The sequence below is a fragment of the Natator depressus genome, chromosome 6 (assembly GCF_965152275.1).
Source record: "Natator depressus isolate rNatDep1 chromosome 6, rNatDep2.hap1, whole genome shotgun sequence".
Lineage (NCBI taxonomy): Eukaryota > Metazoa > Chordata > Testudines > Cheloniidae > Natator > Natator depressus.
The window spans coordinates 38026136-38041528 of record NC_134239.1 but is presented as its reverse complement, the minus strand read 5'-3'; the positions used below and the strand labels follow the sequence as shown (position 1 = coordinate 38041528).

Below are 15393 nucleotides of genomic sequence, written 5' to 3'. Positions count from 1 at the left end.
CATGCTTTCTATTTGAGGGGTTTTGGAGTCGGACAAAAGCTTGGTAAGAAAACTTATGATGGGAGATCCTGACTTGTAAATAAACCCAGGAGTTAATTTAACTGCTGCTTCCTTGTGGAAGGTCAGAACAGAGTCTTTGTATGTAGTGCTGCTAACTCTAATTCACTTGACTGAAATAATCATGAGAGGATATATTAGGAGAGGAAATGCTGGAATTAGTGACTCAAAAGTGGAAACAAATACTTTAAAAACTAGACTCCATGACTTGGCTTAAATTAAAATTTAAGCCTGAGAGACAATTCCCTTTATCAAGTGTCTTTAGGGCTGACCCTGCCATGAATTCTCCTTCCTCTCTGGTTGCCTTAAGACGGGGTGGGAGAACTTCTTGGCCCAAGGGCCACATCTGGATATGGAAATTGTATGGCGGGCCATGAATGCTCACAAAATTGGGGGTTGGGGTGAGGGCTCTGGGATGGGGCCAGAAATAAGGAGTTCAGGGTGTGGGAGGGGGCTCTGGACTGGGGCAGGGGGCTGGGGATGAGGGGTTGGGGGTGCAGGAGGGTGTTCTGGGCTGGGACCAAGGGGCTCAGAGGGCAGGAGGGGGATCAGGGCTAGGGCAGCGGGTTGGGGCACAGAACGGTGTCAGGGGTGAAGGCTCTGTGTGGCGATTGTCTCAAGCAGCTCCCGGAAACAGTGGCATGTCCCCCCTCCGGCTTCTATGTGGAGGTGCAGCCAGGTAGCTCTGCATGCTGCCCCATCTGCAGACGCTGCTCCTTCAGTTCCCATTGGCTGCGGTTCCTGGCCAATGGGAGTTGGAGAGCTAGCGCTTGGGGCGGGGACAGCATACGGAGCTCCCTGGCTGCCCCTATGTGTAGGAGCTGGAGGGGGGACATGCTGCTGCTTCTGGGAGCCGCGTGGAGTGGGGCAAGCCCCAGATCCTTCTCTCTGGCGGGAGCTTGAGAACCAGATTAAAATGTCTGAAGGGCTGGATGTGGCCCCTGGGCCGTCGTTTGCCCACTCCTGCCTTAAGAGCAGAAATTTCATGGTGTTTTATAGACACCCAGATTGCAGTCCTGCCAGAAGAGAGTGAGGTAATTGTGACTGTCTTGTGTGATGTTTATCTAATGTCATTTAATTTTTTTTTGGAGTTGCCCAGTGTGACAGGATCCCTGGGATACAACCTGGTACTGGGGTACTGCTGTGCCCCCCTTAATTCTTCATCTTGAGCTCTGTCTCTCAATGCTTTGCTAGTGACAAGCAGCAAACCCATCCACCTGCTGTTATCACTTAGCACAACAGCATGTGGAACCCCAGCTAAATTGCATGAATGCAGATGGGGTAGGTGGGTGCAAGGACACATGAGGAGAGGGGGCTGGCTGAGTGGGAGTGCAGGGACACATGGGGACGGGGGAGGAGGGGTGGCTGAGTGGGGTGCAGGGACACATGGGAACAGAGGGGAGTACAGGGACACATGGGGATGGGGCAGGTGTGCCTGACTGAGAGAGGTAGGGGACTGCATGGGGAAGGCTTCCTAACAATCTCCCCTCCCCAAAAACCTCCCCCCCCCCCAAAAAAAAAAACAAAAAAAACCCCCTGTTCAGTAGTTCTCCCACCCACAACCCAACAACTCTCCAAGTTAACACTCGGGCTCCTTCCCAGCAATTACTTCCCTCTCCCTCTGCTCCTCTGTTACTCCTGACTCTCCCAAAGTCTTTGCACTACTTCTGAAGGGTGCAGGAAATACATTTCTGTATTGTAGTTTAAATTAATTATTACTCAAAGTTCTGTATTAATATTCCTTGTAAGGAATCTATTTGTCCAAAAAAGATTCAGGAAATGTTGGGGGGGGGTTTGGTCTGTATTATCACAGACATACTTACTGACAGGTATTTTTAAACAAATTACCAAAATAATTGAAACTGGCTTGATTGTATTGTATTATTTTCATGAGTAAAATAAGCAGCATTTTAAAATATTGTGAGCAGAATTCCCCCAAGGGTATTGTTGGAGCAGCAAACAGGTCTAATTTTGGAACCCTTCATTGGCTCTAGATTCTTAAAAATACTGATTGGGCTAGATCACATTTGCTAGGTGAATCAGTTCTGAGCCATTTGACCTGGATATTGTGTCTCTACCAGATGTATGGCTTTGGTAGTGCTACTGGCTTATCAACAGAACATAGTAAACAATTTGCAGATCCAGTCTGTGCCACTTTTAAACTTGTCTAGCTCATAAATCTTGGGCTGAGAAGTTGTTCAGGGTTGCACCCAGAGCATTTAGACTGGACTCCATGGTGAACCCATAGTGGATAATATCAATAGAAATTGTGCTGTGAGGAATCAAACAGCCTAACAATTTCCTGATAGGATTCGATGGCAAATGGAACTGTTGCGCTCTCTAAGGATGAATGAGTGAAGAAGTGTTCTGAAACGAAGTCTCTCAGTACTGAACCAGTTAGTATATCTACAGCAGTCTCAAAGCAGAGAATGTCCAATACTGTTGGATGAGAGGATCTGAAGAGTGGTGGTCTTGTAAACTACTGTAGGCATTCTTGATGTGGATGAACCTTCCCTTTTACTGTCTTGAAATGGGCTACCAAATGAGAGAGAGGCCAGTCTATCCTATAAACTTTTGCCAGCAAAAGCTGTGTCATGGATGTAATGAGGTCTGATTTTTTTGATGGACATGATTGTGCCAGCAGAAGCCCCTCCAGTTGACACAGTTCAGACTGGCAAAACTTCACTTCTGCTTGTTTTGCTATAGGAGGGAGCCCGAAATAAACTATTCCAGCAAAATGACGTTTTGCTGGTATAAACTGCATACACACTAGATGTACTTTGCCAGTCTAGCATACCTAAACTAGCAAAGTGCATCTACTGTAGATCTGGCCATAATGCTGGGGGGAATGGATGTGCAGAGAGCTCTTATCCATGTCTGTCACAAATCCCAGACTGAAGAGTCACTGAACCACCAGGGAACACTACATCTTTAGTGGTGGACACTAACTCCTTCACCAGCCGTACTTCCAAAGAAGAGGTTGCCTGAATGTTGCTTTCCCTATGAGCTGCTGCCACAACAACTAAGGTCTTTCAGTACTCACTGTGCTGAGACAAGATCAAAACGAGAGGGAGGAGTATTGGAAATGGCCCCTCCCATGAGCAAAACAAAGACCTCTGAGTGTATTCTAGAATATATATGTGAAGGTGCGCAACTTCTAATATGTAGGCGTTTGAAATTTGCCCAAACTATCCTGGATCAAAGGGTTTATACTTCATATTTTTTGTCTCAAGTGAAGAGATTAAGCCCCTTAAGGTCTAGGACTGGATAATTTGGCACCAATCTTCTGCTGACTGCAGGTAGAATAGACTCTGAGGAACATGAAGCTTCTGCATCTTTTGGAAGATGAGTAAGGGTGCAGCACTAGGTTTTTGGAAAGAGAAGGAAGAGAGGACCCACTGAAGAGTGTTTTTAAAAAAAAAAAATTTGAAATTAAATGTAGCCATTTGTTTGTTATGGATAGGATACAGGCTCAAAAGCAGTAGTTGGTGCAACATGGACTGATCAGTTAGCTGGTGTGTGTGACAGATATATTAGTTTGGAAGTTGGCCTTGAGATATCTGGAAAACTGGAGCCTGGATGAAATCCAGAAAAGTCAGATCCTAGAAGATTTAGCCAAGTTTTTTTGGCTTATCTGAAGAAAGAAACATATTAGGATCAGCCATGTCTTTCATGTTCTGTCCCAGGATATCCCTTCAGAGAAAAGGGCCACAAAATGGATGTTGAGTCAGCTGTTCATGATCTCTGCTGGAAGTGATTGGCTATAATGATGCCTACCACCACCAGATTCAGGATCTTAAATTGAGTCTCTGGCAGCATTGTAAGGCAAATGTGAGGTGCTGTTTTTAAAAACTTTCTAGGCAGTCAGGATTGAATTTCCAGGTTTCTGAAGAGGTACTGAATCCGTTTTGCTTTTAGAGGAGACATACAAGGAAAACATTAATGTGCATGTGAAAATGTAAGCGACAATTCATGCTGTTTTCTTAAGGTAGAGTCCAGTTCTCTGACCTCAGAGTTTGAGAGGCAAACTCTGGTTTCTTACTGGAAAGGAAGAGAACATTTCTCAGATTGATCGATCACCGGGTCAATCTTTGGGCAGGACTGCCACTATTCTTTTGTATCTGAGAGGATGTTGTAGAGTTTGTCATAAGTAGGAGAGATGGAAAAATAAGGGTCTACATGCTTCAAGTCTCTATCTTGGAGTTCATAGGAGGGGAAAGAGTTAATCCTTTAAGTCTTGTTAAGAAAGTATTCTTTCCTGCCCTTCTGTGAATCTTTGTTCCTTTCCTTTCAGTGGTTGTAGTGTTAGCAATGGGCTTATTAAGGTTTGGGCCTTTGCTTGAACCTAGGTTGTCAGAATTGAAATGTCTGAGGTCTGGTCCTTAAGGGCAGGTCTACATGTAAAACACTGCATCAGCACAGCTGCACCACTAGCACTGTAATGAAGACTCTACGCCTGCGGGAGACAGCTCTCCCATTGGCATAGTTAATCCACCTCTGCGAAAGATGGTAACCATGGTGGTGGGAGAAGAAGCTCTTTTGACAACATTGTGCTGTCTGCACTGGTGCCAAGGTCGGTATAATTACGTCGCTCAGGGAGGTGGATTATTCATATCCCTGAGTGATGATATACTGAAGTAAATCTATAGTGTAGACTTGCCCTAAGAGACTTCCTCTTCCTCTTCCTCTGGGTGCGAAGTCCCTACATCTTGAGTTCTTCCTCTTTTGGACACTTACTTAGTGATTGGATTGGGAAACAGAGGAGAAGCCAAAGTACAAAGAAAGGCAACAAGCAGCCTTTCGTAGAGGATGGTGCAGAATGCTGGATAACCTGACCTACTGAAGATAGGGTTTCTGTGTAAATCCACCTCCAGAAAATATTCCTCACTACTTGAAAAATCTCCTTTGTAGGGACCTCCGCTGACAGTATTTTGAAGTGAAGTGGATCTGAAGCTCTGAGTAATATGGTGGTACTCCATCCTTGGTGTTGGATACTGCCCTCAACTAGGGGTGGGGAACCACTCAAAGTTCTGTGGGAGCTCCAGGGTCCCAGGTCCGAAGGCTCTGTAGAGTACTGTTCTCTCTTGGTGAGGGAAAAACTTGTGGCACCACCAAGAAGTGTAGTTGGTGCTTTGGAAGAGCTGTTTGTGGGAGCCCTAAAGAGAGATGGACTTCTGAATCATACGTTTGGGACATCTTGTGGGATACACCACCTGGCCTGAGAAGTGAGAGGGATCTGGAGCCTGACCTCCTAATGTTGACTACTCTTTGAGGTGCTAGGAGAGGGGATGTGTTCTCCACCTGAAAGCAAGCAAAAAGGAGTTGTAGCCTACTGCCCCTTGCCTGGGTGTTGCTGTAAGAGGCCTTTTTATTTGCCCTGGGAGGGGGAAGAGACTCGGAACTTGGGCTTACTCCATTGCAGGAAGGTGAAACAAGGGTCCTGCAATTACAGCATTGTGAGCCTGCAGCTGAAGGAATTTGAGTACAGCTGCACCTGTGTTTCCTATCAGTTGATAGCTTCATAATGAGACCAATGGCATCTTAAAATATGGCAGAAGACTACCTGAACAAGGTATGGAAGCCATCTTGTAGAGGGCATAGGTCTGAGAAGGAGAACAAGTATTGGAAGCCAGTGATAGATAGTTGCTGTACCTGACAAATTAGAACAGCAAAGGGAACCCCATTGATCTAGATTTTTGAACCTGTATGAGCAGAAATCTTTCTTCAGCCCTTTGTAGCTTTCCACCTTGACTGTTGTAAATCCCTTTTTTATTGTTCTAAATCCATATTCTTGAAATCCTTTGAGGTCTGGAATGCTGCCCCAGTAGTAAAAACATATTGTCTTGTTTCCTTTGCTGGTTTTCTTTTTGTTTTAGAAATCCAAATTTGCTTTCCTGGCTGCAAATTCTTGATGAACTCTTAACTATATCTTTTATCTAACTTCCATCATCTGCTCTTTTACCTTCTTTACTTTCCATATTCTGGCTGTCTGTTTCCTGGGGTTTACCTCCCTCTTTAAATGTAATGTGACTGTAAAGCAGTAGTCTGATATGATGTGAATCAATTTAAAAAATATTGTGTAGCACTCAGATCATCAAAAAACTTTAGGAAATATGGCCCTGAAACTGTTAAATATAGGTTTGGGATGCTTTTACCCAGTCCCATTTGTATATGAGAAATTGGACTTGAAACCAAAATCTCAGTGATCTATTTTTATATCAAAAGTCATATGAATTGACCAAAAGTCAATTGCAGCACATGCTTGTGGTCTCAGCAAAAAACTGTTTTAGTTGTAAATACTAATTTAGGGAGATTGTAAAATACCAAATGAAAACTTCAATTCCTTGAATAGCCATAAAACCAAACATGAAAAATATATGTATGACAAGAGAAAGTTAGCAACAACCTTTTCAGTGTTTTGTTTGTGTGCTGAAACCTGACAAACTGGCAGGACTAGAAATAGCTTCACAGATGGTACTTGGCAATATATCAAGCAGCTCTCCTCTCACGCGCTCTTTATCCTGTCTGTCAATTTCATTATCCAATGGCCGCTTAGAAATGGCGAAATGGCAAGCATGAATTCAGCTCACAGGAGGCTGCGAGGTCAGACGTCAGTACTGCACTACGCACGGCTGAGTCAGTGACTGTGAGAAAATGAATTAAATTAATATCTAGAGGGGGCTTGCGTCTCTGAACACTTAGTGGACTGAATAGCTGCAAAAGGATTGTCAGTCTTGAGGGAGAGAGGAAAATAGAAGAAAAAAGTAAGACTGGCTAATGGTGCAGTGGTGCTACTGAGGAGATGATGGAAATATCAAATATGCTGAATTTAGCAAGTAATGCCAAAGGATGCTGAGCTGGCTTCCAGAGCTGCTTTCTTGGAAGGAGCAGAATTCTTTTGTACTCTGATTTCAAAATTATTTCAATGCTTTTGTATTTCTTCCCTGATGTATACAACAGGAAGGTGCGTAACCATTGATGATGGGATAATCTGTGAGCAATACATAACAGGACGGACAGTATAGAGATGGAGATGCACTGTCCTTTGTGTATCCTGGTCAATTTAAATGAGTAGACTTCCAAGAGTGAGAGAGAGACTATTTTGTTACTTCTAAGATAAGTCACTGTAATAAAAGCAGAAAGGATTTTCTCTTCTAAAAAAAGCCTTACAAAAATACTGTGGTAACTTTGTGTTGAAAGATTGGCCTCCCTTTTCTGAAAGTATTGATTACATGAATACAGTCACAATTGCGTGCAAGAGGTTAGCTATAAATTAATATGTTAGGAATTTTTTTAAAATAAAAGTCTTAGAGAATATAGCAAGAAGAGAAATTGTATTAAAGTTGGTTTTGTTATTGGCTCACTGTCATTGAACTGACTGTAAATTTTTGCTGATCATAGATATCAATATACTATGATTCTATTTAAGTGCTACAACAAATTGCTTGTAAACCATTACATTTTATACAATGTCCATTAGAGTGTGGATTAGCTTGACAATTTGAAATCTATGGCAGTTGCTTTGATGGTAAAATGAATCCTCCTTTAATTGTTTGGTATCAAATGAATAAAATTTTATTCTGAAAGGGTAAAATTTTTCTTTCACAGTTGCATCCAGCTTTTAAATTGGAATAGGACTGTTGACATTTATAAAAATAATCAACTCTTGCCTGACTGCAGGAATACAAAACATACAAATCATGACACTTTGACAAACCTGCCATTTTGACAAATTTTACGCTTTTCTTCCACCCGACTCCATTATCTAGTTTTCTGTGTTTAAGTAAAGCTTTGAGCATGTTAAGTTTTGTTTGTAATGCAATTGCTTTTAAAGCACTCTAAAATATTTTATATATTTTAATATTTTCTAGAGGCTCATTCAATAGTGTAGAAGAGAGTAGATACCGGTAAACTGAGCTTGCCTACTTCTCACTTGGGGAATATGTTGTTTAGGTTAGTTTACCCACTTCTTTTTTTTTACCACTACACTACTGGGAAAAACATTCTAATCCAGTGTTTGAAGGAAAAATAAATACTCCAGTTAGCCTGGCCCAAAAGTTTTGGATGAGTGCACCAGTATTGTCACAACATTCATATTGTGGTTAGGAAATAGTGATACATGAAGCTTGTGAACGTTGGTATATTTAAAGAATCTTCAGAATAACGTCTTTCCCTGTAGAAATATAACTGACAAAATAAGGCGCTTCAGAGATAAATCTCTTAAATTCTCCTGTGGTAACATTTTTCTGTGTGGGGTTTTTTTTTTCTATACCATTTGATATGCTGCCATTTATGTGTGTATACTTCACGTGAATGAAAGAGCAAATGAGTTTTGCCTTTGAATGGTCTTGTCCCTCTCAGAATGTTAACATAATCATAACAGGTTTTTGAGCAAAATTCTTCTCCTGAATGTGCAGGCTCTACTCTTTTATTGCTGTCAGTGAGAGCCAATCAATGCACATCCCAAGGCAAGATTTTACTTTGTTTTTTTTTTTAACTTCACTAGTTCTGAAAACAAAGCAGCAGCATAGCCTGCTTTACTATGTTGGCAATTTTAAAAAGCCATATTTGTTATATTGCCTTCTATAATGCTGTTGTGCGCCTCATTTTCAGTATTGGATCAATATAATTTTGATTTGGATCAAAACCGACTACGCAACAGTTGATTTTAAAAATGTTAACTTTTTTTTATTTAAAAATCAAAATAAGGAGAATCTACATTCCAAATTATGCTTTTAAAATTTGCTCTGTTCCTCTGTGACTAAAACATTCAAAACTACCAAATCTAATTACCTTTTTAAATCATATATTGATTATAATGCAAAGGTAGGGTGGTGGTTTGTTTTTGAGAGAGAGAGAGAGAAGTTCACAGGTGATTGTTGAATTAAAAAAAGCACTTTCAGGTCTCTGTTGTACTGAAAGTTCCCATTTGCAAAGAATAAAATAGAAATGTGCAGCTATAGTAGTTCATCTGGACACTTGCTACAGCATGATAGGCAAAACACCATAGCTTTCTTGAAGATCGAAATTACAGATTAATGCAGTGTGACAGCTGGGTACCGTAGAGAAATAATTACTCTGGGGGTATTAGCTATCAGTGACAGGTCACTGGTGTAGCTTCACTGGTGCAAATGCTTAGTGTAGACATGCCATGTGGCTATACATTTAATTTGTGTTGGCATGGCTTATCCTTGCTTGAAAGTCGGATAGGCCCTACTGGTGTAAGTCAGGTTTTCACCAGTGCAGCTCACTTACATCTCTGTCACACTTAAACTCCTAGCGTATCAGTGTAGCTCCACTGCTGTAAAAATCCCCAGTGTAGACCCCTAGGGCTTGTCTGCAGCAGTGCAGCTATGCTGGTGATTATAGTCTCAATGTGGACAAAGCCTAAGATTCGATTAACAAAACATACTACAGTATATTTGCTAGTACACGTCATAGTGTTATAATTTAAACTATACCACAGTGGTAAAATTAATCCAATGCATTTTGTGATGCATTATTTTTGTTGTTGTTTTTGTGCACTTACTAACAAGTGTAGTTCATTAACTAAACCAGTCTCCCAGTGTTTGGTGTGAAACAGAGAGATTCTGCTGCATACATACGCCCATTAAGGATACAAGTAGCAATTGTTTAAAACTGGTATTTTTTTTGGTTGTAGTTTGAGATGATGATCACTTTCTGTATGTTAAGATTTTTGCTTAACCAGACTTTAAAAAACAAAACAAAACCTGTTTCTGATGGTTCTGGTATTTTTAAATTATTTGTGTTATTAACACTTTTACTGCTAAAACAATTTTACAAATCAAAATGATCTGAATCACAAGTCATCCTGTTTGTTTTTTCTATTTCACTCAGCTTAACTTTCCAGAGGCTCTGAGACTAGCCTCATGCTGCAGTGTTCTGGCTCACAGCATTGCAGGGCAAAGTCTAGTAAACTCTCTTAATTGACATTTATTTTTCTCCTAAATCTGATTTTCTAGGGGTTTTTACCACCCTTTTCATTTGTATAGCCCAAAATTTGGGGATGGTCGTCTTGTCCCTTTTAAGTGTCTTGCTTACTGCTGAACATGCCTGTGTTTCAGTAATAGTATTCTATTTTGTAGTGTGTGTGTTCAGATGAATAGAACTTTAAATTTTGCCAGGTATATTAACTGCTCAAGTAAATGCATTTTCTGAATTTGTCTGGATATGATTCAACAGTAACATTGACGTTTAAGTGGCTGTAATTAAGATAAGTGTTCATGTTTCAAGTGGTGCTGTTTCAATCAGTCTGGCTTGCGTACTTAAGTCTTACATTTATAGAGTACCTAGCATCCAAAAGAATAGGATTTTTACATGTGAGAGTCTAATCTGTGTGTGCATTAAAAATGGAAACTAGAAACCTTCAGCAGCCTATTATAGAGGCAGAGTGAAGGAACAGCAATTCGAGTTCTAAGTATGCGGAGAATGTAGGTGGAATGCGAACATTGGGCCTGGAATCTTATCCTTTGTGAATCCCTACTTCTTGCAAAAAGTGCCTTGGTACCTTTTAAAAGATCAGAGTACTGAAGGTCTTGGTTTTTACAACTTGTGCAGAAAAAGGCATTTCCAGTAACATAATGAGTGCTGTCTCTTTCGTTAGGTGTTTATTCAGGACTGACAAAGGAAAATACATGGCCTATTGAGTCACCAACAGAACTTCCTGTAGCATTGATTTTTCCTTAGAGATTTCCTATTGAAAGATTAACCAGGGTCAACCTTGCTTTGCTATGAGATCTAAGAACATTGCCTGGGAGGTGGCGGTGGCTGTAGATATCTTAATTTGTTTTTTGAAGGACTTTGCGTCAAATTGAAAGCTTGGATCTTCGTGTACAAACAAATTTTAATTCTAGAGAATATAGTAAAATCTATAAATGTCCTTCCTTGAAGAATGGACTTTTCCATTGGCTCATGTCCCTAGAGTACCAAAGAATGTAATCTGAAGGTACCCTGTTATAGTCTTATATGTATTGTCTCATGTCTCAGTCGTGCATTTTCTTTGTCTAAAGAAATTTTATGTATTTGGAGAACATTATCCAAAAAGAAACGTGTCATGATGAATACTGTTACTATGAAATGAGGCACCTTTCCACCACATGGCTAAAGTATTAGGCCAGGTCTACATTACCACTCACTTCAGTGTAATTTACATTGCTCAGGGGGTGAATAATCCATCCCCCTCAATGACACAAGTTACACCAACCTAAGCACCAGTGTGGACAGTACTATGTCGGCGGGAGAAGTTCTCCCACGAACATAGCTACTGTCTCTCACAGAGGTAGATTTATTATGCCGACAGAAGAGCTCTCTCCTGTTGATATAGAGCGTCTTCAACAGATGCCCTACAGCAGCGCAGCTGCATCGCTTTAGCGCTTCTAGTGTAGACTAACCCTTAGTAACTTAGATGGCTAAGTGTTTCACTCATGACACCTGCCTGGTCATGTATGTGGTTGTATTCCTGTAATCAGTTCAGCACAGATTTTTGGGAACTGTTTCCAGTGTAGGCAGGACCCATCCCCTCAACCCCCACTTTCCCCAGCCATGTTTGTGTCTTTCCTGCCTTCCAGCTTTTTTGAATTAGGACTTTGAGAATGTTTACATGCCCCTTGGGCTCTCTTTCCCCTGCTGAAGCACTATGGGATGGCTGCTCATACTTTCCCATAATGCACTAATATATAAACCCAGGTAAGCAGTGGAGTAGTTGAATTCACAATGAGATGGCAGAGAAGTGACTGTAGGGACATTAACTGAACTGTTTGTACTGTGTTAAAATGACTTTATCAATGGGTTTGTTTAAACTTGAATTTTTTAATGTTAGCATGTGTTATTTAACATGATTGTGAAGTCTAATGTAGACAGGACAGAGTTTTGTTGCTAGCGCTTTTAAATCCTAGGTTGCAGCCTGTCACATTTAATTTTTGAAAATACTTCATAGTCTTCCAGTGAAAGTAGTTGAGTTTATAAGTGCAAATACTTAGAAGAAAAACAAGGCAGTTGCAGATGTTCCATCCCAAAATCTTCATGGAATCTAAGGGATGGGGTTACAGATTGTTGTTTGCAACTTCTGCTGCAAGTCTCATTTTTTTTGAAGGACCAGTCTTATTTTACTTTCATAATGGGAAAGGCAAGTACAAGAAGATATGTTTAGTTCTTAAATGTTGACATTCTAGAGTATAAATTTATTTTATTTATTTTATTACTTATTTTTAAAGTAGGCACTAAGTGTCTTCTGAAAACATCATTTGTTAATTAATCCATTTAGAGCTTGTTCATTTTGAAATGTGCATCTAATTCTTGCTGCCCTCTAAAAATCAAGACTTGCAGTTTTTTACCTTATTCAGTAACCTCTTAGCCAACTTTACATCCACAAAATGTGTTGTCTTCAGCATATTTTAAGCTTGGCAGAAAATGGTACTGCAGTAGTTTCTTTCTGCATCAATTCTTTTGCTGGTAGAAACTTCTTCCTCATGGCCTGTATCCAGGTAGGGTTTAGAGAAACTTTAGGCCTCTTAAATTCTTTTTAAGATGTAGATTTTTAGGATTTTCTTGGTTAATGCTAGTTAAGAGACATCCAGCTCCTCCTCTTGGAGAGTCACTATCCTTTTTTTAAATTTGGTGGGTCTGGCATCTAGATTAAGCCGTGATGGCATGAAGCTTGTCGTTGTGTTTAGGCTCTTATGCTGCACCCATTGCTGAAGGGGAGACATCTGTTATCTGCTGGTTACTTATCTTTTGAGTAGTCTTTGAGTCTCATCTCCACTTGGATAACTTCTAATCAACCTTTTACAAATATTTCAGGAACTGGCTTTTCAAGTTTGTGCCTCTAATTACAGTAGAGTGCACTGTCTAGTTTGGTAGTTCTTAATTGGATCATAATTCCTACCACCTTTTCCATTGAGGGTGTTCTTGAATCTCTTAGCTTTTCTCAAGCAGTCCTTTCTTTAAGCTCTCTTGGTTGAGAGTACCGTTGTTTGTGGGATTTACAAGCTGGCAAGTAAGTGGGTAATTCAAGCCCCATCTCTTAGACACAAACCAATGGGAAACAGTGATTTTTTTTTTATCTGCTGTAGGCCTTCTACGCTGATTCTTTATGCCTCAGTAATTCAGTACTTAATTTTTAGAAAGTTGCATGCATTGTATTATCGGATATGAAATCCTATAAAAGGATCAGTTCATATCTTCATTCATGTCTATACTGATAGTCTTCCTAGAACTCTCAACTAAGTCAAGAGTGCAAATAAGAAACTGTGGAATCACTCCCGTGCCAAACTGTAGCAATAGTCATCTAAAATTTTGATGCATTTGAAGTGCCATAAATTAGTTTAAGAATATTATTAGATAATTTTAGCTACCCTCTGAAATTATGGAGCTTGAAATCCAGTTCGTAGTACAAAAATATTTTCACATGTATGAGTAAAACTTTGTTTAAATGCTAAATGTGCCAGTATTAAGAAAACACATTCTGTTTATTTAAACAAAAAAGTGTAACATGACTTTTTATATTGATTAAATCTTTGATCTTATGCTATCAAGTTAAAATATTTTAAAACAAATTTCCTTGTCTGTTGCTAGCACTGTAGATTTTTAAAAAACTTCTCAGTTTTAAGAAAGCAGCTTACTTCTTTGCTTGCTGGATTGCTATGATGTGTGAGTTTTTCCTTTTCTTTTTCTCTTAGTTTGGATATCAAAAATTGACACCATTTTCAGGTTCTCTTCAGTTGCTAGCACGACGCTGAACACTGCAGGGGAATGTTTACTTCAGGGGAAAAATTAAATTTTAAAATAGTATTGCAATGTTTTGTTAGTCTTACATTTTATAAAAGCTTTTTTTACAAAACTCAATTTTTTGGGGCTAAACTTGACCCTTTTTAATTTAATGTTTTTTTCTTTTGAAGGTGCACTATGCTATTTTCTTTTGTTTGTATATTTTGTCGAAGTAATTAAAATATTTTGTTTTGACTTTAAAATGTGCTTCACTTGTAATGGTTGGTTTATCGGAGCCCTGCAATGGATTCTGTGAAATCAGGCTTTACAAACTACGAAGTGATCAGTAGCATTTTACTACAGGTTGCTTTGCAGTGATATGAGAGTAGTTGTTTGATTCTCTTAAACGGTACTGCAGAGATACAGAAGTATGTGAATGATATAGCAACGAACTGGAGGTAAATAAAATTAATCGAGTTTTGTGTATCTTGAGTATAAAAATATTTAAAATAATTTTATATAGGGTGACCAGATGTCCCGATTTTATAGCGATAGTCCCAATATTTGGGGCTTTGTCTTATATAGGCTTCTATTATCCCCCACCCCCTCCCGATTTTTCACACTTGCTGTCTGGTCACCCTAATGTTATATAGAAACATACTGGATTATTTTTCAAAATTGAATGGTTTTACAAGTTGCTCTAAGATTGTTGAATGCTGAATAGATTTTGGTTTTTTTGTTTTTAGTACACCATCTTGTGTTGCTAAAGGAGTAGACAATACCAGAATGAGCCTTCATGGTGCTAGTGGTGGACATGAGAGATCACGAGACAGACGCAGGTCAAGTGACAGATCACGAGACTCATCCCATGAAAGATCAGAATCTCAGCTCACTCCATGTATCAGGAATGTAACTTCACCAACAAGACAACACCATGGTGGTATGTTGGAGATTAATTTGTGTTACAAAAACTTAATCTTTTAATCTAATTCCTTTTTCTTTGTGTAGAGCAGACTAAAGAAAATTTTTCTTACAAGTGATGATAAAATTATGATATATAATTACCAATACATGCTCAAATTCCTCAGACTAGGAAAATGCCTCTCATGAACTAGAAAGTAATACTCAGTTTTAGTCCAAAACTCATGTTTTTCACTTAGGCATACTGTGTTGCTGATTCATGTTTGGCCTGCGGTTCCTGTTTTGATATGATGCCCTAGTACGTAGGAGCTGTGCTAAAATGTTGAGTCATAATAACCAAAGAACTCTGCTGAAGCCCGGAGTTGGTTAATAAATATATTTTCCCCTACTGTAGCACCTTAAATATTTGAAGGCAGGGAGAGTGTCTGGTAAATACTTGCATTTAAAAAAAAACAAAACAAAACGCTATCTTGTTTTGTAAGTCGGTGAACTCTTCGAGGTATAAAGTATTAAACTCTGGAAACTCTGATAAATAGTGGCTTTTTTTAAAAACAAAAACTCCGCCTCTCCATACCTTTTTTGAAGACTGGCTCCCTGCCTTCTGGGATCTCACATAGGAGAAGGAGCTGGTGTACCAGGAGGAAACAGACATCGTGGGTTGAACAAAATGCTAAATGCTTCATTGCGTCT

At 39.7% G+C, this 15393-nt stretch overlaps 1 protein-coding gene across 6 annotated transcripts in view; it reads left to right on the top strand.

Annotated features, from left to right (window-relative positions):
• The window catches only part of BTBD10 (BTB domain containing 10), a 52591-nt gene that overhangs the window by 21445 nt on the left and 15753 nt on the right, over window positions 1–15393 (top strand). For 5 of the 6 annotated variants that reach the window (XM_074956953.1, XM_074956949.1, XM_074956952.1 and 2 more), the window contains one exon: window positions 14529–14722. In XM_074956953.1, coding sequence (XP_074813054.1) covers window positions 14569–14722 — 154 coding nt within the window. In that variant the 5' untranslated portion in view covers window positions 14529–14568. Of the gene's footprint in view, window positions 1–6779; window positions 7022–14528; window positions 14723–15393 lie in introns of those variants that run through there. The other variant, XM_074956948.1, reaches the window with a different exon arrangement.